The sequence below is a fragment of the Letharia lupina genome (assembly GCF_014066315.1).
Source record: "Letharia lupina isolate WasteWater1 chromosome Unknown contig_2, whole genome shotgun sequence".
Lineage (NCBI taxonomy): Eukaryota > Fungi > Ascomycota > Lecanoromycetes > Lecanorales > Parmeliaceae > Letharia > Letharia lupina.
The window spans coordinates 1,997,279-2,020,184 of NW_023502971.1; the positions used below are offsets into that span (position 1 = coordinate 1,997,279).

At 51.3% G+C, this 22,906-nt stretch overlaps 8 protein-coding genes across 8 annotated transcripts; 2 read left to right on the forward strand and 6 right to left on the reverse strand.

Moving 5' to 3' along the window:
• Positions 1-232: 232 nt before the first annotated feature.
• Positions 233-1,342, reverse strand: HO133_004650 (uncharacterized protein; the record flags this gene model as incomplete). The annotated part of the gene is made up of 2 exons (XM_037295566.1): positions 233-904; positions 962-1,342. 2 exons carry the CDS (start codon positions 1,340-1,342, stop codon positions 233-235), a joined length of 1,053 nt encoding a protein of 350 aa, XP_037157567.1.
• A 2,642-nt stretch (positions 1,343-3,984) lies between these two features.
• On the reverse strand, positions 3,985-7,398 carry HO133_004651 (uncharacterized protein; the record flags this gene model as incomplete). Its single annotated transcript, XM_037295567.1, has 2 exons — positions 3,985-7,123; positions 7,214-7,398. 2 exons carry the CDS (start codon positions 7,396-7,398, stop codon positions 3,985-3,987), a joined length of 3,324 nt encoding a protein of 1,107 aa, XP_037157568.1.
• Positions 7,399-7,867: 469 nt separating this feature from the next.
• HO133_004652 (uncharacterized protein) lies at positions 7,868-10,233 on the reverse strand (the record flags this gene model as incomplete). The annotated part of the gene is made up of 3 exons (XM_037295568.1): positions 7,868-8,176; positions 8,256-9,661; positions 9,723-10,233. 3 exons carry the CDS (start codon positions 10,231-10,233, stop codon positions 7,868-7,870), a joined length of 2,226 nt encoding a protein of 741 aa, XP_037157569.1.
• A 281-nt stretch (positions 10,234-10,514) lies between these two features.
• HO133_004653 (uncharacterized protein) lies at positions 10,515-10,941 on the forward strand (the record flags this gene model as incomplete). The annotated part of the gene is made up of 3 exons (XM_037295569.1): positions 10,515-10,517; positions 10,572-10,652; positions 10,750-10,941. The coding sequence occupies 3 exons, from the start codon at positions 10,515-10,517 to the stop codon at positions 10,939-10,941; spliced, it is 276 nt and encodes a 91-aa protein (XP_037157570.1).
• Positions 10,942-11,509: 568 nt separating this feature from the next.
• Positions 11,510-12,663, reverse strand: HO133_004654 (uncharacterized protein; the record flags this gene model as incomplete). The annotated part of the gene is made up of 2 exons (XM_037295570.1): positions 11,510-12,567; positions 12,621-12,663. The coding sequence occupies 2 exons, from the start codon at positions 12,661-12,663 to the stop codon at positions 11,510-11,512; spliced, it is 1,101 nt and encodes a 366-aa protein (XP_037157571.1).
• A 2,340-nt stretch (positions 12,664-15,003) lies between these two features.
• HO133_004655 (uncharacterized protein) lies at positions 15,004-16,347 on the reverse strand (the record flags this gene model as incomplete). The annotated part of the gene is made up of 2 exons (XM_037295571.1): positions 15,004-15,793; positions 16,082-16,347. The coding sequence occupies 2 exons, from the start codon at positions 16,345-16,347 to the stop codon at positions 15,004-15,006; spliced, it is 1,056 nt and encodes a 351-aa protein (XP_037157572.1).
• Positions 16,348-18,517: 2,170 nt separating this feature from the next.
• On the reverse strand, positions 18,518-19,143 carry HO133_004656 (uncharacterized protein; the record flags this gene model as incomplete). Its single annotated transcript, XM_037295572.1, has 2 exons — positions 18,518-18,801; positions 18,909-19,143. 2 exons carry the CDS (start codon positions 19,141-19,143, stop codon positions 18,518-18,520), a joined length of 519 nt encoding a protein of 172 aa, XP_037157573.1.
• Positions 19,144-21,240: 2,097 nt separating this feature from the next.
• HO133_004657 (uncharacterized protein) lies at positions 21,241-21,692 on the forward strand (the record flags this gene model as incomplete). The annotated part of the gene is made up of 2 exons (XM_037295573.1): positions 21,241-21,580; positions 21,628-21,692. The coding sequence occupies 2 exons, from the start codon at positions 21,241-21,243 to the stop codon at positions 21,690-21,692; spliced, it is 405 nt and encodes a 134-aa protein (XP_037157574.1).
• Positions 21,693-22,906: the final 1,214 nt, after the last annotated feature.

The window sequence follows — 22,906 nt, forward strand, 5'->3', positions numbered from 1 at the left end:
ATCCGCAAAGAGGCCATCGATACATCCACGCTGTCCCCCCCCCCAAAAAAGGTAAAAAGAATAGTCAACCATACGAAGAGCAGCGAAGAAGACAACAAAACCCTCCCCGACGCCAACGCTGAAAATCCCGAAAGAGAAGAAATAGCCATGTACACGTTCAGATGCTCGGAGGTGGGGGGGGGGTGTTTGTTTTCCCCCACGGGCACGGGCGTGGTGCGAAAATACCCTCCCATCACGACGCCGCGACCACGGCCGCCGCGCCGACCAGCACGCCCGCCCAAGCCCCCCACGCCGCCCCGGCCCGCGACGCGGCGGACCTGGTCCCCCCACCGCCGCCGCCGCCGCCGCCGGCTCCGCCGGCGGCGGCCGGGACGCTCGCGTTGACGAAGGCGGGGCCGCACATGTCGTTGACCAGGGTGGCGGAGGCGACGTAGTCGAGGTTGAGCGGCTGGGTCCGGTTCGGGGCGGCGGCGGCGTAGACGGCCATGGTGGCGGCGAGGCAGGCGTCGCAGGTCGGCAGGCTGCCCGAGGGCAGGCCGATGCCCAGGGGCACGTAGTAGACGTAGCTGCCCGTCGGGGCCGAGGCGTTGGTGACGGCGTTGGCGAAGCAGTAGGCGCTGTTGTCGTTGTCGTTGTTGTTGGGGTGGTTGTCCGCCGCCGCCGGGGGGTCCTTCAGGCAGGAGGCGCCGTAGGAGACGTCGTAGGCGAGGAGGCCGGCGTAGGCCTGGCGCACCTGCGGGTTCTCGCTGCCGTAGTCGGCCTGGCACGCGCTGGGGGAGCGCAGGGTGAGGGCGAGGGAGGACATGAGGGCCGAGCAGGTGGGGAAGAAGACGGAGCAGGAGGCGTCGAGGACGGCGGTGATGGTGGAGAGGGATCGGGTGGCGTCGAAGAAGGACATGGAGTTCTGGGGGATGGGAGGTTAGTTTTCGGGGGGAGGCTGAGAGGGGGGGAGGTGACGTACTTGGAGGAGGAGGCTGAACGGTACGCAGGAGATGAAGGTGTCGTTGCTGACCATGGAGCGGAGGAAGGTGGGACAGCTGGGTTGGGTGAAGTTGGTACCGAACCCTCCGTCAAAGGCCCTCGGGAGTGATGTGGGCGTAGTTGAAGGATCCGAACTCGAAGAAGTCACAGCGACCTCGGCGGCTGTAGTCGTTGACGCAGTATCTGTGCTGACTGAGTCGTCTCGACGGTGCAAAGCTGGCTGAGGTGCGGCTTCGTGGTCGAACAGTATCCTTCCGTCCACAAAAGGGCCTTTTACCGCTCGACTTTGAGAACCTGGATGTTCTGCTGCCTCGGTTGGCATGCACAATACGGAAAAAATCATCGCCATGAAGAGGAACATCTGGGTATAGATGAGCGGTGAGCGGTGCATTGAAAGCCGCCGCCGACCCGGTCGAGGTCTTTTGCGTGATGTTGTTATCGTCGCCGCGTGCTGCATATCTTCCCTTTTGCTGTTTGTGTGATGTGATAGAAACGAATTACCCGTAGAGCAGACGTTGAAAACCCCTTGGAGTCCGGCATCTCTGTGATACTCATATCTGTTCATTATGGGTGTTTTATGTGCCGCAATTCCAGCATTGCCACCCTATGGCAGCCAACCAACAGTCTTAGAGCGACGTCGATGTGTGAAGCTGTAGGTCTGCGGGTGTCGCAGGTTCTAAATGGGGTATCTCGTGTGGATTCGGTGTCAGACAGTGGAAGGATCTGGCTGAAGATTGTTCCTTCCAGCTGTGAGACTGGGTTGTGAGGATAGTTTTGGTAAAAAGAGTGACTTGAGTTGGCCTTGGGGATAAGAAAAGGCGTTGACATGGACATGAATGTGCTGTACAATTGATTGATGGCAGGAAGAGGTCTATGAAAGGACAGACAAACTTGATGAAAAGGGAAGCAGGCGAAGTTTATTAGTATTGTCATCTCCATGTTGGTGGAGCAGCCGAACTTGTGTGCCTGCATGAAGATTAGACCGATTGAGTTTAGACATATGGCTGAGCGCCGTGCGCTTGCACGCTTAGGACGCATATTTAAATGGTATTTCATGCAGAAATCATTTAAGTAGACAGTAGTTAGACATGCACACATCATACACGTAACCGTAGCTTACCATAGCTTGCAGCATCGGCCTCTTTTCGTGGGATGTTTAAATTAATTAGTGTCTCTTTAGACTCTTAAGTAGTGACTGGTAGTGTTCCTGATGTCCATTAAACGTGGCTTGCGGCGTGCCCTAGGGTCCTATAGGCGTTTCGCAAGGGTCTCAGCCGATGAAGGCGAGCCGCTGGGACTCTTGGACTCATCGGCTCCTGGGACATTTGTCGCAAAAGAACAACTCCTCCTCATCTGCTTAGGCTTCGGGCAAGACTGTTATTCAGGCGTCCTGGTGGCACAGATATTCCTGCACCACGTGAGGTCGAAAATAAGTGCGCCTGCCCAAGTTGTCAGCATTCTGGAATCCCCACAAAGTTTGCCCTGTTGATCTCCCTTTGCTGATCCCCATCCCCGGTCCACCAAAACCCGTTCGAGGCTCGGCAGGATAGGTAGTACGAGTTCGTAAGATACCTTATGTTGGTCCTTTCATATCGCATCGGTCTTCCTCAAAGCTGCCGTGCCGCAGCCCGCCTTGTGATTAACCACAGCTGGTCCGTGCTTGGCTGTCAGCATGGATGTTGGCCATGGATGCTGCCTGCAACATCCTGCTCGATGTTTACTATGGCGGTGCCTAACTCAAATTAAGCATGCCACGATCGATCGCATAGTAATATTAACGTTCGTTTCGTTTGGACAAATCTCTCGAAGGATCACGAGTGTACGTAGTAGTGCTCGCAGAAAATCTCTGGAAAGTCGCGCTATGAAAGGTACAAGTCGCATCGACTTCCATCTTTCAGATGTTTGCTCTTTTCATCTGATGCCACGCGGAGAAGGCGGACGAGACAGGATACGAGAACGCGAGGCAAAAGTGGATCTGAAAAAAGGGTGGACAGTAGAGTACGAGCAGGGAGATTTCCGATAATGTTGGTTTCCCCGTCAGCGCTCAGGGCGGCTTCTCTTGGCCGAGCACGAACGGAAAAACCGCATGCTATTATTTCTCTCATTCCGTCTTGTGTGTCACTTCACTAGTACCTCGCAGTGACCAATATCCGCTCAACTCATCTCAGGCTTTCCTCGGCCGATCATCAATGGGCAAGTGCTGCGTTCCTGTGTAGGAGGTGTATGCAGTCCGGATGCATGCTTGTTGGATACCTTGCATGCTTACCCCGTAGATATGCGCTCAGCTCAGATCTCAAATGCGTGTGCGAGTCAATTAATCTCGCGTCTTTTCTCCGAGACATCTTTGGCCGCTGCGGTCCCGCGGTTGGCGGGGGATGATATACGTAGAAGCGACGGTCCTATCATTTGTATGCCGATGCAAGGGGATAAAAGTCTAAAAGTAGATTGCGGCTCTGCTGCTGCGCTTTGCGCGCCAGACCCAGTGCAGTAGGTTAATGGGTATGGAGAAGGACAAGGAGGGGTAAGAGGTACCCAGTAAAGTGGTTTTGGGCGAGAAGAGAACCGGGTCATTGAAGGGGTGGCATCACGGAGCATGCATCTTTGGCCCCGATTGGCAGGGTAAACGAACGACGGATGATTCGTGCTTGGACTCGAACCCATCACGATGCGAATGCATTATGCGAAATGAACTTGAGGACTCGAAAATGGGCGAGCTTGACAAGATGTGCATTCATCACAGTAGGGACGGATGGACTCTGTAACTCATGAACATGACTTCCTCAACGGTCATCTGCTCGTATGAAGAATTGAACCATGCCAATTGTTTGCATCTGCGGATTTGGGAATAAATCGACAGTGGCGTCGAATGCACCAATGGCATGTACTATCAACCCTGAATCATACATTGTATCTATTCGCCAAAGTGACACCACCAATGATCATTGCATGATATGACATAGCAGCCCACCTCTTTCCATGTATGCAATTCCAACGCCATCTTGCCTAAACCCTCTCTTCCACAAAATCCAAAAACTCGCAGTCATCCTCGAAGATCTCGTCTTCTGTGCCCGCCACTGTCCCTTCGTCTTTCGTGCTGCGTTTTCGCCGAGTCGTTACGACGATTTGCTGGCCCTCCTCTGCATTGCCTTTCATACTAATGACATTCTCCATCCGCGATGGCGTAGCTTGTCCCAAACCTGGATCATCATCTTCGTGGCCGGTAGGGCCGACGCTGATCTTGGTAGCGGGAACAGGCTCTCCAAATACCCAGGTGCTTGTCCCTTGAGATATAGTAGAAACGGCAGATGTGACCTCGTCACTGTAGATGTAGAGATTGACTCGTCGATCTGTATGAAATGGTTGATAGGCCAGACTTGTGTCCAATTCGGCATAGGAAAGAGGGTGCGTTTCGAGTTTCGAGTTCGATAACACTGGTAAAGCAGGCTGTGGATGCCAGAACGAGCCATGAGGTGTTGAAGGCTCAGGTGACGATCGAGAATTGGGAAGCTGTTTACTCATAACGTGCTGGGTTGCGGCTGGCTCTTTTGGAAGACTGAACTCGACTGGTCTATCGCCAAAGACTGAGGGCCGTCGCTGTCGAGCTTGGGAGTTGCTGCTTTGGCGAATACTGTAGATCCGTACAAGGCCTCCACCAGTGACGGCGATGCGGCCTAGGCCCTTTCCACTAAGCCATCTGACGCAACCCGGCGCCACAGCACTCTGGGAACTTGGTAGAGCTAGACGATTCTCACCTAGATGGCGGATTGTATTCACGGTGCCTGCAGCTGCTGCACCGACAGATCTGTTGAAGCCAGCTGCCACGGCTCTTCCACTTTTCGCACCAATACCGGCGGTCAATGCCATACCGCCAAATCCGGAAAAGCCACTTCCCACGCTTGGACGACGCCCACGAACGGCATCGATAAGAGGTTGAGTCTTGCCGGTAAACATGCCGAAGGCCGAGGAAAAACCATTGCTAGCACCAGCCGATACAGGCCTTGCACTGTCGTCGTTTTTGGCACCAGTCGCACTTGAGGCGCTTGCGGAAATGCTACTACGTAAAATCCGACGAGGTGGTGGCCATTGAAATGCGGAAGGCGGTAGTTCGTTGATGTGGACAGTGCCTCTATCAGTAATGATAGCCAGTCGCTCTCCTTTGGGTTCCGTCCAAACAACGTCTACGATCCTGGCCTCAGTCATGCGAGTTATCTTTGCAACTTGGCGGACACTGGGACCTTTCGGAGATGCGTCAGGGTCTCCTGCACGTGCAGCTTCCCCATGCACCATGCGCATCAAGTCCCAAACATGCTCAACATCCCCTTTTGCACTTGCTGTCAGTAAGTGCAAGCCATTTGGAGAGAACGAGAGCAGACTACATCCAGTCGGCAGCGAGAAAGTGGCCAGCGGTTGTAAAATTGAAGCGGCTTTTGAGTGCTGACTCTTTGACAGTTTTTCCAAATCAAAAATTGACACCAGCGCGGGCCGATTTTTTGCTCGGTTGACTGGACTGTCCTGTGCATGAGTAGGAGGAAAGCTCTGCTGATTTGATAGCGCTGATAGATCAGGGGTAGAAGGAGGAGCTGCGGGTCCTTGCTGGCTTTGTTCGGACGGTTTGGACCAGTAATTACTCCATGCCTGCTTCCCTTCAAGCCCAACCCATTGAGCGGTCTTCAAGAACCCCTGTGCAATATCCCGAGCAGCTTTGTTGAGTAAGCCTCCGCCTTCTGGAGTGTCAAGATCACATGATATCTGAGGTTCCGCAGCGGGTGCATGGGAGCTGACTCCGGGGGCTTTATGGCTTGGGCCGTCAGGCTCGGCTTCTCCATGGAGGGTAACCTGCGCCGAGGACGATGGTGGTGCGACAGCAAGCCATCGGTTGCTCAGAGAAAGAATAATAGCACTGGATCGGCGGGTACCTGCAGCGAGTGCATCATGCAACCGTGCGGGTCCAGATTCACTGGAGGAGGTGGACACGCTGCGAGTCTTCCGGGACCCTATTCGTGTCCAGACCTTGCCTAAACATCTGAAGCTCGGCAACGTCTCGGAATTTCCATGGAGAATCCTCTCAAAGATGAAGACTTCCCCACTGATGCCCGAGCTGATGACTAAAAATCTTCCTTTCGCTTGGATACTTAGGTCTCCTACAGGATGAGGCATGGTAGAATGCAGACGTCCACCCTTGATTTCGACCTTCGGACTTCTGAATAGCGTCCCTAAATGCTGTCCTTTCCTCAGAGAATAGATCTCCACAGTAGTCTGGTAATGAGTTATGGCTGCCGCCTGCAGAGCCTGCATCTCTGACATCGAGGGTTCAAACTCTTCCTCTACCGCATGGCTGGTTCCAGGCCTGGATGGAGCACTTGATATAATGTATGGACCATGTACGATGACGGCGATTAATGGCTGGAGCGGTCGGTCACTGACGCATTGGGAGTGGAGTATTTTGGCACCAACTACAGATCCTCTAAGACCATCTAGGCGACCAACAAGGTCGAAGCGTTTCCTGCCAATATGATAGATATTCAAGCCATGGTCGAAACCCACTAATAAGACATTCTCTGTGTTTCCGGAGACTTCGTGCCCAGAAGACAAGAGGCTGTCAAAAACACAGCAGAAACCCTCACCGGGCACGCCGTCTTCTGGTGCCGGCTCAGGATGACCCAAGTCAATTTCTGGCGCTGCGTAGTAATGCGCTTGCTGGTGGTGTGGCGGTGGAGGAAAGTGGGAGTTCTGAGAGTGCATAGACGGAGGCCTCCGGTTGGAAGGAGACGAACCCGCATAGTCCCCAAAGCTCTGATATTCGTTGGTCCGCTGTATAGGCTTGCGGTAGGCAGCTCTTGGCGAGGTTGGAGGCGAGGTGTGAGAGAATCCTCCTCGAAGCTCGGGATCAAGAGGTGGGCGATATTCTGGAGGGGATCCGGTTCGGCGGACTCCGTTACTAAAATCATGTGGAGGACTACGACCAAAAGGAATATTCTGAGCCCATTCTGTTGTATTTTGGGCGGGTATGTCTGATGAACGTGTGGGAGCAGAAGCATCCCAAGCTTCTAGACGAGGGGACGAGACACCGTTGGAGACTGGAGGAGGAAGAGGAGGAGACATCGAATGACGTAGTTGTGAGAGAATGGAAGGAGGAGAGGTCCTTGAGTACGCAGACTGGTCAGCGTGTTTCTATCGTGGTTGACAAAGCCATCCCTGCTGCGTCCGCTGTCTTCCATTGATCTTGACTTACAACTCTTGGGGCAAATCCCTATGCGACCTCTCCGCATTCTCTCCACTGGCTTCATGCTTCTTCCGACTCTTACCCTGGCCCTTGCGAATTGGCGAAACCCTTCTTGAAGCTTCTTCTTGGTAGAAGGAACCGATCTCGACAGCCGGCTGCTGTTGGCTTGACGCTTGGTCTGACGACGGGGGCATTCAACTTGCAAAGAGGGGTTCGGAGTACGAATTGCGTAAAGGTGTCTTGTTCATGAGCTCCGAAATGAAGAGTGAGATTGCTGCTCGTCGTTCTCTCCGGGAGTCGATCAGCAGATGCAGGTACCCAAAAAGCTGGTGCCTGGATAGAGCTGGTGACGGGAACACGCGTGACGACTGGTTCCACTTGATCTAATCGTAAGCAGAAGGGTGTGTTGTCACACAAGCAAAGAGTGTCTGGGAGGTGAACCATGAGGGGTTGAGGAGTCTCGACCGTGGGGGTGGGTCTGGTGCTCCGCAACTAGGTCATCGCAGGGGTTTGCCCTAGTCAAGCAGCGAGAATTGTTGGATTTGATATGATTGACAAGCACATATACGGGCATCTTGAAAATTGGTCTGCTTTCTTCATGGGTATCTATCTGCATTTCCAAGAATACATGGAAGTTGCACTTTTGAGCGCAACTCAATACCATCAATTCCCATGTATCCCCACAAGCCTCGAACCAGAAAACCCCTGACGATCATTCATTCTCGGCTCTTCAACTGTAACTTCTACGGCGACGATCTGATCTAGGAGGTGGTGTGCGGCTGCGAGATGAGTACGACGGGCTTCGCCTCCTGCGTTCTCTTCGGAGCGAAGGTGAACGAGAAATATCGGAAGGTGTAATCGATCTTGCTCGGCCAGCGCCACGTCTAGGCGGTGTTCGTCGCTCTCTACCCCTACCAGAGTCCCTCCGTGGAGGTGTTTGAGAGCGGCTTGGGGAGAATTGACGGCGCCGTGCTGTACGTGAGCGCGATGATGAACGTGATTTCGACCGCGAAGACGCAGTATACGACGAGTACGAAGAGTAGCTGGACACTGAGCTCTCTGAGTCTGACTCTGGGTCTGGAGGCACTATCACCGCGGCAGGCTTAGGAGCATTCTTCAGATGGTCTCTCATCTCCTCTGTCAGTCCGCCCATCCCAATGCTAGTAAAGTAATTGATGGAGAAACGTGTGTCGCGAGGATTGTCCAGCGGAAACAAGCCTTCGAAGTAAGGGCGTTGGAGAGGATCCTTGAGGCGGGTCTGGAGTTTTGCCATGCCGAGAGCTTCAGCCAGATCTTGAATCAGAATCTTGATGAATATGCGACTACTGCTAGTGGTTTCTTCTTCGTTCAGATGAATTATGGACAGCACATGCCATCCAGTCGCGTCGCTCGAGAGCATGTGGCCCCAAAATCGAGCGATGTTGCGAAGTCTATTGGTCTCGAAGCGATGAATTGTGCTGAAATAATGTTCAAAGCTTGCCTCGAACTCAGTGGCCCAAAGGCGATTGAGCTTCGCAAATCGTTCCCCCAGAAGACCGAAGAACTTAGAGTAGGTTTTCTCCTGACTGCAGCATTCCACGATCATGCTCGGAAGCTCGGATTCTTGCCCTGGGGGTAGGTTAATCTTCATGAGCTTATGACAGGCTTCCTCAAAGTCAATGGAGCTCATGATTGTCAAATAGATCGTCCTGCGCAGGTTGACTAGGTCCGTATTTGTCTGATCTTTGATTTCCAACTCTCGTTCTGCGGTTTCCTCCGGGCCGCTCTCGGAGCCAGAACCGCTTTCATACTCGTCCCCATCGTCTTCGCCATCGGCTTCCCCAAGAATTTCGGATTTGAGCTTCCTATAAGCTTCTTCATGTTCTTCAAATTCAGCGTCGTATTTGAAGATGTTGAGGCCGTCCTCGACATCCAATTCATCATCTAGACCGATTCGATGAGTGATTTGATCTTCCTCCTCCACTAGGTCTAGGTCCTCGGGAATGCTGACGTTGTCCTTGTATTTGTCCTTGCGAATCTGGAACAGGACCTCTATCATAAATTGCGTGCGGTTCTCAATGTCTGAGTCATTCAATATATGCCGGAACTGGTCAAATATTGCATTGGCAATTGCAGGATTCATTTCTTCAAGATGCTGACCGCATTCCTGAGTCAAACTGACTGCAATCTCCACTGAGTCGTCTGTTGGATGGTGAAGCAACAATAAAAGGATCTGTGCCGCTATCATCTCGTGGCAGACCTGTACATTTGTGAGCTGGGCCAAAAAAGTTGTCGAAGCTCGCAAGACCGGCTTGTCGTTCCTTTTGAAAGCTTTCTTAAACTGTACGACTAGACGTTTCACTAGCAGCTCACCAACCTGAGGAAGCTTTGTGTTGACTATAGCTACCATTGCCGCGTACACCGGAGAAAATGGAAGAGCCTGGGCCTGGGAGCGTTGGATACTTCTGCAAAACAACCCTGTGATGAGGTCAATACGCTGTATATGAGGTATTGGGAATGATATCCTAGAAACAATTACCTTTTCCTCGTATAAGGTTTTCTCCGAAGAGCTCTGGCACAATGTTCTTGATATTGCCAACATTAACCTTATTGACGAGTCCATTGATACTCTTCTTCAGCGCCTCCCACGCCATACGCTGGTACTCTTTACTAGCCTTATCCGTAACCTGACTCTGCAACGCCCGTAGCCGCGCAGGCGGCACATAGGTCCCTCCAGAGCGGGCACTCAGTAGCTTATTGTATTCCTTCTTCGCGAGCTCTTGCTTGTCCTCGGCGGTAAGGGGTTTCGAATCCACAGGCTCTGCAGCACGCTGGCGCAGACGCTCTGTGAGATGGCGCACGCGCTCATCGGCATTCTTTGAGCTGGGATCTTTTAGGAAGGAGCCTCCACCGAATCCATTTCGCGGTGGTGAACGACGACGGACTGGGGAGGGTGAGCGGGATGGGGGGGAGCGCTTGCGGGGGTTGAATGATGATGGGTAGGTGTCTTGGGGAGGAGGGGTGGGCAGGCGGACAGCTGAGAGCATCATTATGGTGCTCCGAGCGTATGGTGAGGGATTTTGGGATATTGATTTGAAATATTGATTTGAAGTTGGTTAGTGAGCCATGGCAGGATTTCTTGTGTTTGGTGTGAGCCGGAGGTCAAGTGCACTAGTGCCGATTCAGCCCTACCAGTACTTGTATGGCACATTGAGATTCACTTGCTGGCCCAAATTTGAATAATTTCAACAGAGGCATACTTTTCTGACACATACACGAGGTCTCTCTCTCGCTATTGCTGGATAGCATACACTCCTTCACCCATTGCGCCATGGTTTGATACTCCCAACCCACGCATACGCCTGACCCGCTGACGTCTCCTTCCCAGCTTGACAGACTAGTCGGGCTAGCAATGCTCATTGTAGCGACTACAGTCTTTCTCTACTATACCACATGGACGCTTCTCATGGTACGCCCTATGGAAGATTCGAACCGCTACCTCTATCTCTTACTCTACATCCCTCTCCCGTCTCTTCATAAACGTCTGCTGATACCTCTGCCCCTAGCCCTTCGTCGACCAAGGGCACCCCCTCCACGACTTCTTTCCGCCCCGCGTCTGGGCTATTCGCATACCAGTCATTCTCATCCTTCTCGCTTCGGCAGTTGTAGGGAGCTTTTTGAGCGTGGTCATGATACGGAGTAATCGGAAGAAAACAGCGAAGGCAAGGGCGGCAGAGGCTGGGAAGAAGAAGGCTTAGGGGACAGGCGAAGAGGAGGTGTAATATGTATGGAGATCGGAGCTTTCTGTGTGATCTGTACAGTATCTACAGGATTTGCAAGGCATAAATGCAACCGTTTCTGAGCCGGCTGTGCATTTCGGGATCGATACACTAATTATGCTGACAATGAAGGGGCTGAGAGACAAGAATTGTGCTCCTGGACATCTCAAAGTTTGGTATTTGGAAGAATTCATGTGGGCTGTGAAGTTCATGGTCAATCATTGCTCCCGACAGAGGCAGGTTGGCGGTTGAATTTTCTTTCAATTATTCCTCTCAAACTCGTCAGGTTCTTGAAATGATGAGATCGCTGGAAGCACAGAGGGGTAACGGTCGAGAGGCCCGGAAAGAATAAGCACTCGCGTCGTCATGCGTTGGAGACAGAATTAAGCTGCAGGGTAATGTGGAGAACTGAGTTCTGTGCGTTGGATCAACTATGTAACCATTACTTCAAATCTGGTACTCAGCGCCAAATCCCGAAAAAGAAGGGGGAAATTAATGTCCTGTGGTGATGGCCCGAGCCCGACTGACGGTACCCTGGGTTATAGGGCTAGCCTGGAAGAGATCCATCAACAATGGTTGGCCCCCGGGCAGTGGACGAAGAGCTCGCACCAAGGATGGGAGCGCCGCTACCCTTGTGTCTTCGAGCAGCCCCACTAGTGTCCGGTATCACCTGCAATTTCTTCCCTTGGAAAGAACATTCTGAACATCCTCTCAGTCTCTCTACAGCTATATTGGCATCCGCCTCTTTTGAAAATGTAACAGACCACTTGTTGTCTTCACCTGGCTTGGGCTTCTTATGCTGCACGTACCGAGGCATCTTTTTATCAAGGAGCTTACTGAGGTCCTCCGGAGTCACTCCAGGCCCGACGTGCCGAATGATGATTTTATAGCCTTGGTCACGTTCGGTTCCTTGAGATATGCCCAGGGGTCCATATTGACTTGGGGAACTTGATGGCGTGCCGGGATACGCGTGGCTACGTTCGCTTGAAGTACTCACATTGTGAGAGGCGTAAGGGGTTCCCGGAATGCTTGTTGTGCCATCATCTGTTAGCGCAACGTAACTGGAGCCACAGGACGCTAAGAGGGTGTTGGACATGGTCGAGATGCTCGAAGATCTTGATGTTCCAGCAATTTCGGGTGAGTTGTATAGATATGGCGGGGCTTGGCCATAAAATTGTGGGCAGGATTTTACACCAGCAGCACCGGGTGAAAGTTGAGATGCTGGTATGATGCCAGTTTGCATAGAGGAGTCGGCCATTGGAGAGACAAAAGCTGGGGGTGGCGGCATAAAATCCCACGAGGGTGGGTAAGGGTTCGCAAGGGTTGGGTTAAATGCGTGGCCAGGAGCTGATCTGGGACCCCGTTGGTTTGCGGACCTACGATTCCCCTGTATAGAACCTGATGGGCGCACTCCTGGGTGAGCGTGCATGGTACCCGCTGGTACGAAGTTGACAGGTTGCGATACAAACGTCGATGGTATAGCCCCATCGAACCCGAATTCAGTGAGCGGTTTCATGTTGCCAGTTGTCTTGTCGAACAGATACAGCGAGGCTTGTAGTACGGTCTCGTACCCTTCATGACGCCATACATAGTGATGAATTTTGTCTGAAACAACAATTTCAGCAAGGCCCTATCTTAGAAAATTGCAAAATTCTCACAGTATGCGTCCCAGGCATCGGCTTTGTTCCTGAATGGACACATTGCCTTATCTTTATATAACACGTTATTTATTGGCAGGCCGACGTCGAGTCTCATGTTGTCTGGATAATCCACAACCCCCCGCATCAGGTCCTTGACCGGTTTAAAGCTTACCTCGGGGGGTAAACGCCATACATTCTCCGGCAACTAATCACAAGAGGAGTCATCAGCGAATCCGCACCTCTCGAAACATACTGAACGCAGAATTTACATTGGCAAGAATTAACTTGAACTCCCCGCTGGAATCCCGACTACTTCGAGACCCAGACATTGCGGGGGCCGAAGACTCGACGGCCAATCAGCGCCTCCAAAGGGTCTTAGAATCTGGATTCGCGGCTTCCGTTGTTGCCCCGGACTATGATGGTGTGGTATTCGATGGCCGGCGGTCTTTTCTTGGCTCGGACACCTTCGGAGACCGTGTCTGGATTCTTGAGGCTTAGGTGACACCTTTGTTTGGGGGCTGAGGGGACGATTTGGGCAACCCGGACTGAGAGACCGAGAGCAGATTCAAAATCTAAAATGCCGACATTCGCACAGCGATGGCCAGAACACCTGAATTCTAGCCCGAGCACATTTAGAAAGATGAGCGGCGACGAATAGACCCAACCTAGCGCATCGATGTCAGTCTTCCAATGTGAACGGACATAGGAAAGCAGCTGGTGACACCCGATTGTTTGGAATGGATTGTGGCATGTGATGGGCAGGACGAACAGGACGAACAGGACTCCCAGCCCATGAACCATATTGTAGGGTGGGAGTCCCTAGTCATAAGAGAATCCGAATGTCTGGGCCTCGTTAAAGGCTCTATTTGCACATTACAGCCCTAGAACTGAGCTAACCAGGCAATGATGATGAACACTCTCAACGAAGAGCGTTTGCTCACCTTGAGTGTAAAGCCAAGCCCTGCAATGCCCGAAATTTTTCAAAAATGCACAACAGCCCGAAGAAATGTGGAGGATAGAGATGAACGCTCTATGTTAATGCACTTTACGATTCGAAGCATAAGGAGAAGGTGTCAGGCTAAGGATGTAGGATCAAAGTTTGGCTGTGAAAAGAATTGACCAAGGAGCACAGTATATATGAAGAGGACTTTTCAAGAGTCCCAGGTATTGCACCAGCTCCTCGATTCTGGGGGGCATATAGAAATACCTCAATCGGGAAAATGTCTCTGATGCCTTGAGTCGATTTGGGGGAGGTAGGCAGGCAGGCCGCGGAGTGTCCCGAGCTGTTGGGTAGCACGCTTCATGCACGTCAAAGGACGTACAATTGTGATGGACATCTGGGACAACAATCGGAACACGGCAGATGAGATATTTCCATGTCTCCGATGGGAGAACTTGATCATTTCCGAATGAACTCGTCATATGATCAACTAACGCTGGATAGAGGATTTGACAACAGTGACAGCGCAGCAATATTGAGAGTTGGAAGTACACAAGCACAATTGTGACTCTACCGAGACATGAAAACGTTTCATGTCTTGTTTCCTATTTCATGTCGTGTTTTCTAACACGCAATCCGGGGAAGAAGGAACTTCTTGATGTCTGCTATGAAATCAAGCATGCGGCGCAAGCGGTCCGCTGCCCCTTCGCCAGACCGTATCCATTTTTGGGCTATAAAATATTGTCGGCGTCAATCATTGGCGGAGCAGAAATGGCGGTGAACGACATTGAGAAAGTGTGGGGGAATGATTGAGAGAGCTGGACCCTGGGGGTAGTCGAGAGACAAGGATATCCCCAGGAAGTTCGCCTCTCGACTATGCATCGGGACTCTTTGTGCTACCTGGAGGTTCCGTGGTAAGCAGGAGGGGCTAACCCGAAGGGGCTTAGCCAGCGAAGAAGGAGCTTAGCACGCTCTGAGGGACTGAGGCAAGACATCGACGAACACTTGGCGGTTCGGCATGTCATATCGTGCTTTGCGAAGGGAACCGAAAACGCATAGCTGCAGGAGTCGAACCCTAAGACCGCGAGATGCAGAACCTCGAACTCAATAAACGCGCAGAACAATGAAGTGTCGGCACGAAGAACGTCAAGACATGGAGACTTAGCTGGCGATCGTAAGTATGGAACGAGAAAAATCAAAAGGTTCAGGCAAAAGCAGAGATATGCGCTGGAGAAATGTCCAATATGGAGATTTTGGGGAGCAAAGGAGAGAGGCACACGTACGAGGATCAGCACTCTAGACACCTGGAACTCACATTGGAAGTTAAAGGTATAGGGACACTTTCATAATGTGTCAACGCCAGGGACGCCCTGCTTCATTCTAAACATACTGTTGCCGACCTCTTGACCATGCGGCTGGATCCATACGGTCGAAAGCCCCGGTGCATAGCGGCCGGATTACTCACAAGCTTCCTCTCCTGGGAAAACTGACCCCTTGGACAGCTCCGTGATCTGTGAACCATGACACCTTCTCCGCTCCGCCTTCATTGACCAATCCGCATGGCAGGCTCCTTCCTTCCTCTGTATCCAGAATCTTACTCAAGATCTCCCTCTTGCCTTCACCCGTTGCCACGAAAGCTATCTTGATCCCTCCCGTCACGACTGGTAGCGTCAGCGTGATTCTCTTCTTTGGCGGCTTCGGGCTGTCTTCGATGGGTGCTACCCAGGCATCTGATTCGCGCAAGAGTTCGTGATTGGGGAAGAGCGAGCATGTATGTCCGTCCGGTCCGCAGCCCAGGAGAAGGAGGTCAAAGATGGGGATCTTGACGCTGTCTTTGGCTGCGAAGGACTTCATGAGAGCGTCTTGGTATTGGTCTGCCATCTCTTGCACGTCACCCATATAGTGCACGTCGATGGGATGGACGATGGGCTTGCCCATGCTCTCGGGTATCTTGTCCAACAACTCATCTTTCAGAACTTTGTAATTGCTGTCTTCATGGTCGAGGGGGACGGCCCGTTCATCTGCGAAGAAGACTTCCCATTTGGAGAAATCTACTTTCCCCGCTTCATCGTCTTGGGCAAGCAGGGCTTTTGTGAGAGTTTTGGGCAGCGAGCCACCCGATACGGCGACCTTGAAGGCGTTGTGGCGTTCGAAGCCGGCGCTTTGACACTGGAGGACATACTTTCGCAGGGCTGTAGCTAGGCTGTCGATGCCGTCAAACGAATACAGGTTGGGTTGCTTGCCCATGGTTCTGGTAGTTGAAGAGAAATGTGAGGTGTGAAATGTGAAATGTGAGCTGTGTGAAGTGTGAAGTGTGAATCGGTTTGGCGGGGTATGAAGATTAGGTGTGTACTTTTACCCGGTAGATAAGTCGGATCTGCAGTCACGATAAGTATCCATCTCTTGGCAACGGGTGTTCCCGCGAAACTCTCTTTACAAATTACAGCTGCTTATTACTATAGCTTTAACACGTAGTAACATTGCTTACATCCTTTATTAGAGTATGTCATTCTTCAATATGTCTTTCTTTCCATCTTACCTCCTACGACTCGCGCTGTCATCTCCACCAGGCAAAGGAGGAAGCGGCTTGTTAACAGACTTGAGCTCCTCATACAGCTGATCTCGCAACTCAATCCTCATCGCGCTAATCTCTTCATCTGTCCAATCCCTGACGCGGGCTACCCTGGTCATCTCGCGTCTCTCCTCGTGAAAGTCAGCTGTCATTTTCCTCTTCAACTCCTCCACGCATTTGGAACAGAATGGTATCTGTGGGTCGAGGGAAGAGCTGTCGATGCGGCTGATCATCGTGGGGCACCGGTTGGGTCGGGGAGCCTCCCGGCAGAAGACGTACTCAATCTTGAGTGTATGTCGACAATTGGACCCGAGGACAGAGACCAGTTTGCACATGTTTTCGTGCAAGTGTAGATGGTGAATCGGTGGGGTTTCTGTGATATTTGCTGTGCTTGTAGCCGATTTACTGAACTGATACGATGACTATCGGGATGCTGCCACGAGGCTACGAGGGATCTTATGGCGGCGGAGTCCATTGCTGAAAGGGAATTGGTGGCTTTGTTCCGTAGTACAAGTGACACAATTATCATTGTGTTAGTGGTCAAACGATTTGCATTCGTGCCTCTACTGAATCTCGACTAGATCCTTATCTTTGTTCCCCTACCGTTTGTCCAAAGTGGCGAATTGTGTGTTCTTCGTAATAGTGATAGCAAGGAAGTCCGCTTCGCTGACTCATGCATACCTCAAGCTCCGGAAGTTGCGGTGCAAGCGGTATCATATCTCTGACCATGCTGATTTGCCTTTTGAAAGCGAGTATCGATTAACGAAATTGTTGAGACAGTCTTGGTATGCCTTGGCTCTGACTACTGAGAATCGAAAGTATAGTATGGAGGTACATGTTGACAGTATGAGGTCTTTAGTTTCCGTTGATTTTCTTTTCTTTCTTTTACATCCATGATGAATAAGACCATTAATTTCAGAACCCATCACTCCCACATCCTTGCTGTTAAATTTCTCATGTATCTCCTCGTACCTAATGCCTTGTGATTCAAGACATAGCTTGTGCAATAGTAACGTCATACAACAACCACACAGGATAAGATGCTTCTTGAAAGCCACCTTTCCCTACTACAGCTTGACAGACTCCGTGCATCTGTCAACCACTGGTGCTCGTAGCTGATTTGCACGCTCTGTCGACGCAACATCCCTGCAAATGTCGCTCTGGCGGCCACCAGAACGACTTCCGTTCCTACCGGGTACGGATTTATCGTGGCGATCGCCGTCAAAGCGACAACCGAAGGGACATACCCGCACCAACCTAGCAAGATCTGTGATCGAGTCTAGTACTAAGCCCACGGGTACGCAGAGCAGGGCATCAGGGGAGGATCTCAAGGATCGAAATTGGCTTCCAACTATCCGGAAGTCACAAAACATTAGCTCTCAGCGTCAGAGATGCTTGCAATACGCTTATCATTTTGCCTCTTCTTCTCTATCCACGTACGTTACATACCGGCCCTGGTCCCGGTGCCCGTCCAAAGTTCCGCGGCATCGCTCTCCGAATATCCCGTCGATTGCAACGCCCATGATTTCGGACGAGGTCTCAGCGCGTCCGACTGCGCGTCAGCCATCGCCAAACTCCCCGCCGACCAACCCGGGGACGTACACATGGACCTCCAGAGGCACCAGATGATCTACCCTGAATTCAGCCCCGACGCTTTTGAAGATCGCCATCGGTTGCCTCTTGTCCGGGAGGCGGGAACTTGCGGTGTGAGCGTTCGCTTGGCGTCGCCTTTCATGTTCGATCATTCCTCCTGGCGGATCATTCGACTGAGGGTTGGGGATGTCCTTCGCTGTTGTGTGGAGTTCGGGGCCCTTGAAATTGGTGGATGTACTATCACGGGAGGGGCAAAGCGTGTGGAACTGACGCTTTATTCGACGAGCGAGTCGTCTGATCTGAGCTTGATGCTGTCGAATACCACGATTGCAGTTGGCCGATGAGTGAAAAAGGTATGGTTGTGAGCTTAAGATGTTTTACGAACGTCACCGCTGTCGCTCTGAGGAGCATTAAATCTCCGTGGTGGTTTCAGCATGTTGGGAAACAGTGAAATTCATGGTTCAACGATAGACCAGATATGATAATTGAAGAAGTGTAAAGCTGTATCATCTTACATTTGAATGGATTAAGGTTTCAAAATTCTTGCAACGTGGACCTCTGTACAGTAATTTTGCTTATCATCACCACGTTTTGAGTGGGATGGTTAATTAGTTCACGGCCATGTTACTGCTCCTATACGTAGAGTCGACCACGATTTCATATGTCCAGCTACTCTTCAGCTCACATACACTTCATTCGAGCAACACATCTTTACCACCCAGCTCACACCTGGTAGGGTCCCCTACTCCACTCTCACATCGCGCCTTCCGACACACACAGATCGGCCCTTTTTTCGCTATCAGCTCTCTACTACATCTGGATTTCACCAGCCAGCCTCTCAACAAATCCTGATAACACCCACCATTGACTCAGGACGGAGCGTATACGGGAACGATACATCTTGTCCGGTAACCCACCAGATCCCACACCACTGCATCTCAGGTCGTGCGGGTTCTTGCCCAAATCGATCGTATCGTTGGCGTAGTACGCCACATCGAGCACCCCGTGCCCGGATGCAAGGTCGCCGCTTTCGCAATAGTCTGGATTGAACCAGTTGCTCAGACTGATCGAGAGGACCCAGGGGAATTTCGATTCTGGAATAGAAGCTCATCGTCAGTATTCTCCCTATGAGGACGAGCGACCACAAGGGTAAAACAGGTTCTGTCAGTCCAGGGGAGGGGGAGAGGCGAGGGGCGGTTACCGCAACCGACCGTCCCGTTGCTATCGAGCTTGTATACTCTCCCTTTGTTAGGGTACTCCTGCGTTTTGATCGTGACCGAGCAGCTATCTATGTAGTCTAGGATAAAGGAGAAAGAGCCGACGGGTACCCCGTTGTAACCGTCAGACCAGCAGTCCGCCTGCGTGGGATTGCACGAAAAATCCCTGGCAATGAGATCATCTTCAGCTTCAATGCCACTGTCGGCAGGTGCGGCCATTGTGGCTGTGGACAGGAACGCGAGAAGTGTCAGAACTTGAAGACGGTGGAGACGCATGGTGCTCGGCTCGTGGAGTGCGAAGGTTGATGAGGGTGTGTAATGCGTTCGAAGAGGTGACCGAGAATGATGATCTGGCTCTGGGATTGTGGGCTTCGAGCTCAAGACGCAGGGTTGTGAAAAAGGGTTCTAGAAGCAATAGTGAATTGGTTGTAATGAGCTGCTAGAACTTCTTTCGTTTTGCGGGGAAACGGTCTTTTTATATTGAACGAGATGGTACGAAATGACTTTTTGTTGCCAAGGTAAAGAGCTTGCAGCAGAACCTTGAGAGATGCCTATATACTTACTCCTACGTACTCACCGCACACCGACTCTTTGTGAAAGAATATTTCCCAGTCTCAGGCGACCCTTTCATGTCTTTAGTGTTAAGGATTCGTAGGTGGCTTTCCGAAGCTGAAGCGCGATGACCGTATAACGAGAAGGCAGGTAAGACCTGGGAAAGCGAAACCGAAGCAACTGAGCCAAACGGTCTTGACCCTTGAAAGCGGCTCGAAACATGGTAGCCAGTGACCGAAGTTTAGCCCATAGCAAACGACATTCCCACGCTTGGACCGTGTTTTGCTTAGGACGAGTGCAGACTTGATAGTACTACCGACGTCCAATATAACTTCTCGAGTTCAGCAAGCTAGATGACCGATGAAAGCCAACCTGGGCACATGGTTTTCAAGATCATGGAAGGCTTAGTGTCAATCTTTCTAGAAACCGGGTATGGTCATTTACTTTTGCTGAATGATTGTTCCATGATTTATTAGCCTATCGATCTTATTACACGCAGGTTATATCAATACCATTCATTCATGTCCATCTACACTCGGACTTCTAGCTTCCTGAGAGTAAGACATCTCTTTATGCGATAGACCGTGGAAATCTTCATCGAAATGGACTTTCTTAGCCTCATCGAACGCTGCTTGAGAAGGTGATTCGCAATTAGAAAACGTAAGTCGAAGTGCGAAACAATATCGCTAAAGGGCATGTTCCGGGGAGGCGTGCGAATCACTAACCCTCAGGGTGATATCAAGTGGCTGAGACTCGGACGCAAGCACAAAGATAAACATTTTTTCCCGAGAGGCTGAAACAAGCCTGTGAGTGACCCGTCTGTCCTATGCTCTGCGATCCCTACTCTGGGGAACGAGCTTTTTCTTTTAAGAAAAAGCAGGTAAGCTGGACGTGTCAACTATACTGACGACTAGACCTCTCCCTTTGTTGGCCCCGGGGTAATTGTTTCAATGATATCAATCAATTCCTATTTATTCTCCAGCACCCAGTCCAGCTTATTGTTTTTCTGTCTCAAAACGACACATCTATACGGAATCAGCAAGCAGTAAAGGTGCTAAGAAACCAAGAGCCTATCGTGTGTCTATTGCGGAAGAAGAACACACCTGAATAGAAAAGCTCGTATTTTTGCTTGAAGTCTAAGGTAGAAGTTGATCTAGATCGCATACACAGAGCAAAAAAAAGTCCTTGATACGGATCGACGACCCTTCGGCAGCGTAAATAAAGACGTGTACAAAAGAAGGGAGAGAAGTCATATACTATGAAATACTTCATCCTGAAGCATTGATATGTCTATAGGCGGTTAGTCTTTTCCACGGAAGGAGACGGTAAGATTAGACGGTGCACCCCTCAGACCGTGGCCGACAATGGCGTCGAATGGTTCTCGAGCGCTACAGATCCCAACATGACCATTCTACTCGCAAGGACGCCAAAAGGAGGCGTCTCGGCTTTCTGTGCACCTATGCGGCGGACTGTCCACCATAGTGAGAGCTTAGATTCTTCAAACCGAAGTCCAAAAGCTCAATGGCGTAACGATTCAGCGGCTGGGATGAAAACATGAGACTCGTCCTGCTTTGCCAACACACGCACCTGTCTTCTCGGGACCCTCGGCCAAGGGACAAAGGAGATCAGCACAATTCTCAACGTCACTCGAGTACACGATGCCGTCAGCGCGTGCGGGCTGTGGGGCCGTGGTCTCGCGATCAGCAGGGTATTTGCCCGCGCGCGCTACGTACGTGGGACGTCGTCGATAGATCTACCTGCAGAATGCCGGACGATGGCAAACTGAAATCTGGAGTATCGAGCGAACATGCAGTCAATGTTCTTAGCCGTCGCATTACTGGGAACATCGGAGCAATCTGTCAGCATTCAAGCATCTGTCTCCTCCGCAGCCGCTTTCATGCCGAAGAAACCCGCGGCGATGTTACTGTTGAGGGTGCTGACTCCAACTATGGAAGCTCTGATGGCCAAAGCGGCCAATTCGGGCCTAGGGAATGTATGGAGTCTCTCGGCGGCGGTGGCTATATCGATTCTATCTTATCACTAGAGGTCGAGACCAACATCGCACGCGTTTACCGCGATGCCAATGCTTTGAGCATTTGGGGAGGTACAACAGACACTTTATGGCTGATGACACGGTCTACGTATTGAAAGGCAAAGGGGGTGCGGAAGTGCTCCGGCCGTCGGAGAATTGGGTGGGCGCGGGTGCGGAGCGATGAAAAACTGCAGAAAAGACCGATGCGGCTTGCTCTCGCGCCGTATGGAATTTTTGGCGGCAATGGGTTGCCAATACTACACGGGAGATAGCTCATGGAGGGTTTCGGAAGGGGTGGTATGTGCGGTCTCGTTGATGGCTAGGGAGAGCCGGAATCGTAATGGAAAGTATTCAATTGAGTATATGGTATATGGCTTCGGCGGAGGATAGAAGAGTACACCACCCGTCAGCTTCAATCCCGTTGCCACACCTGACCTTTTTGCGAGCCACGAAACTCTCGCTCTTCTGGACTTGACCAATGCTTACGAGTACCTCGAATTTGGAGCCACGGGACATTCCCACATCCCATGGTTTGGCCAAGAGATTGTAGCACAGTCACTGTGACCGGGAGCCATAGTAAGGTATGTTCCGATGGCTTTACGAAGTTGTCCTATGAATAATAATAATGAATCATCTTCATTCCACGTATGAGAGGTACGTACTCTAGTACCTCTTGGCGTTTGATGCAAGGTACGAAGAGTGAGGTCGTCATCGTACTCGCGTCTTTCTTTTGCCGGACCCTTGCGGACCCCAGTTTTAAACTGTCGCATCATGGGCGGAGGAATCGGCGATGTGTCAGCCTGTAGTCCGAATGTGAGTTCCGAATCTCCGGCCTCTGATCGAAATCATTCTGCCCTTTCGGTCGAGAACACGATGTCCATACCGGATGTCCATACCGGGCTTATGCGAAAGATAAAAAGTGGATGTGCAGGTGGGGGCTTACATCAGCCATAGAAGACATTTCAATTGGTCAATGCAGCTGATTGAAAAGGGTGACGAATATAATTATATCTTGATCCATCTCTTTAAATACCAATTTTTCTACTTACTTTTCCCTCGCCAAAAAGTCCTCCAATCTCATAACATTCACATTCATCTATTCATCATTAGCTATTCCGCCATTTTCAATCAAGACCCATCAACCTCTAGAGAGCCCACCACTTCACGGACCTTCCCCTATCTTTGACGGAAACTCTTCTGGACACCATGTCCGCCTCAAGCTTCCTCCAACTACAAACTCGAGCGGCTTACCCACCCGGGAGACCCCAAAACCAACCTGACAAAGACATCCAATTCCGTACATCTCGCTCTTCCAGCACATCCGCCTCTTCTCCACCATCATCCCCCGAGTCATCGCCTTCCCACTCACCCTCGACAGACTGCGCCCGCTGCTCTCGC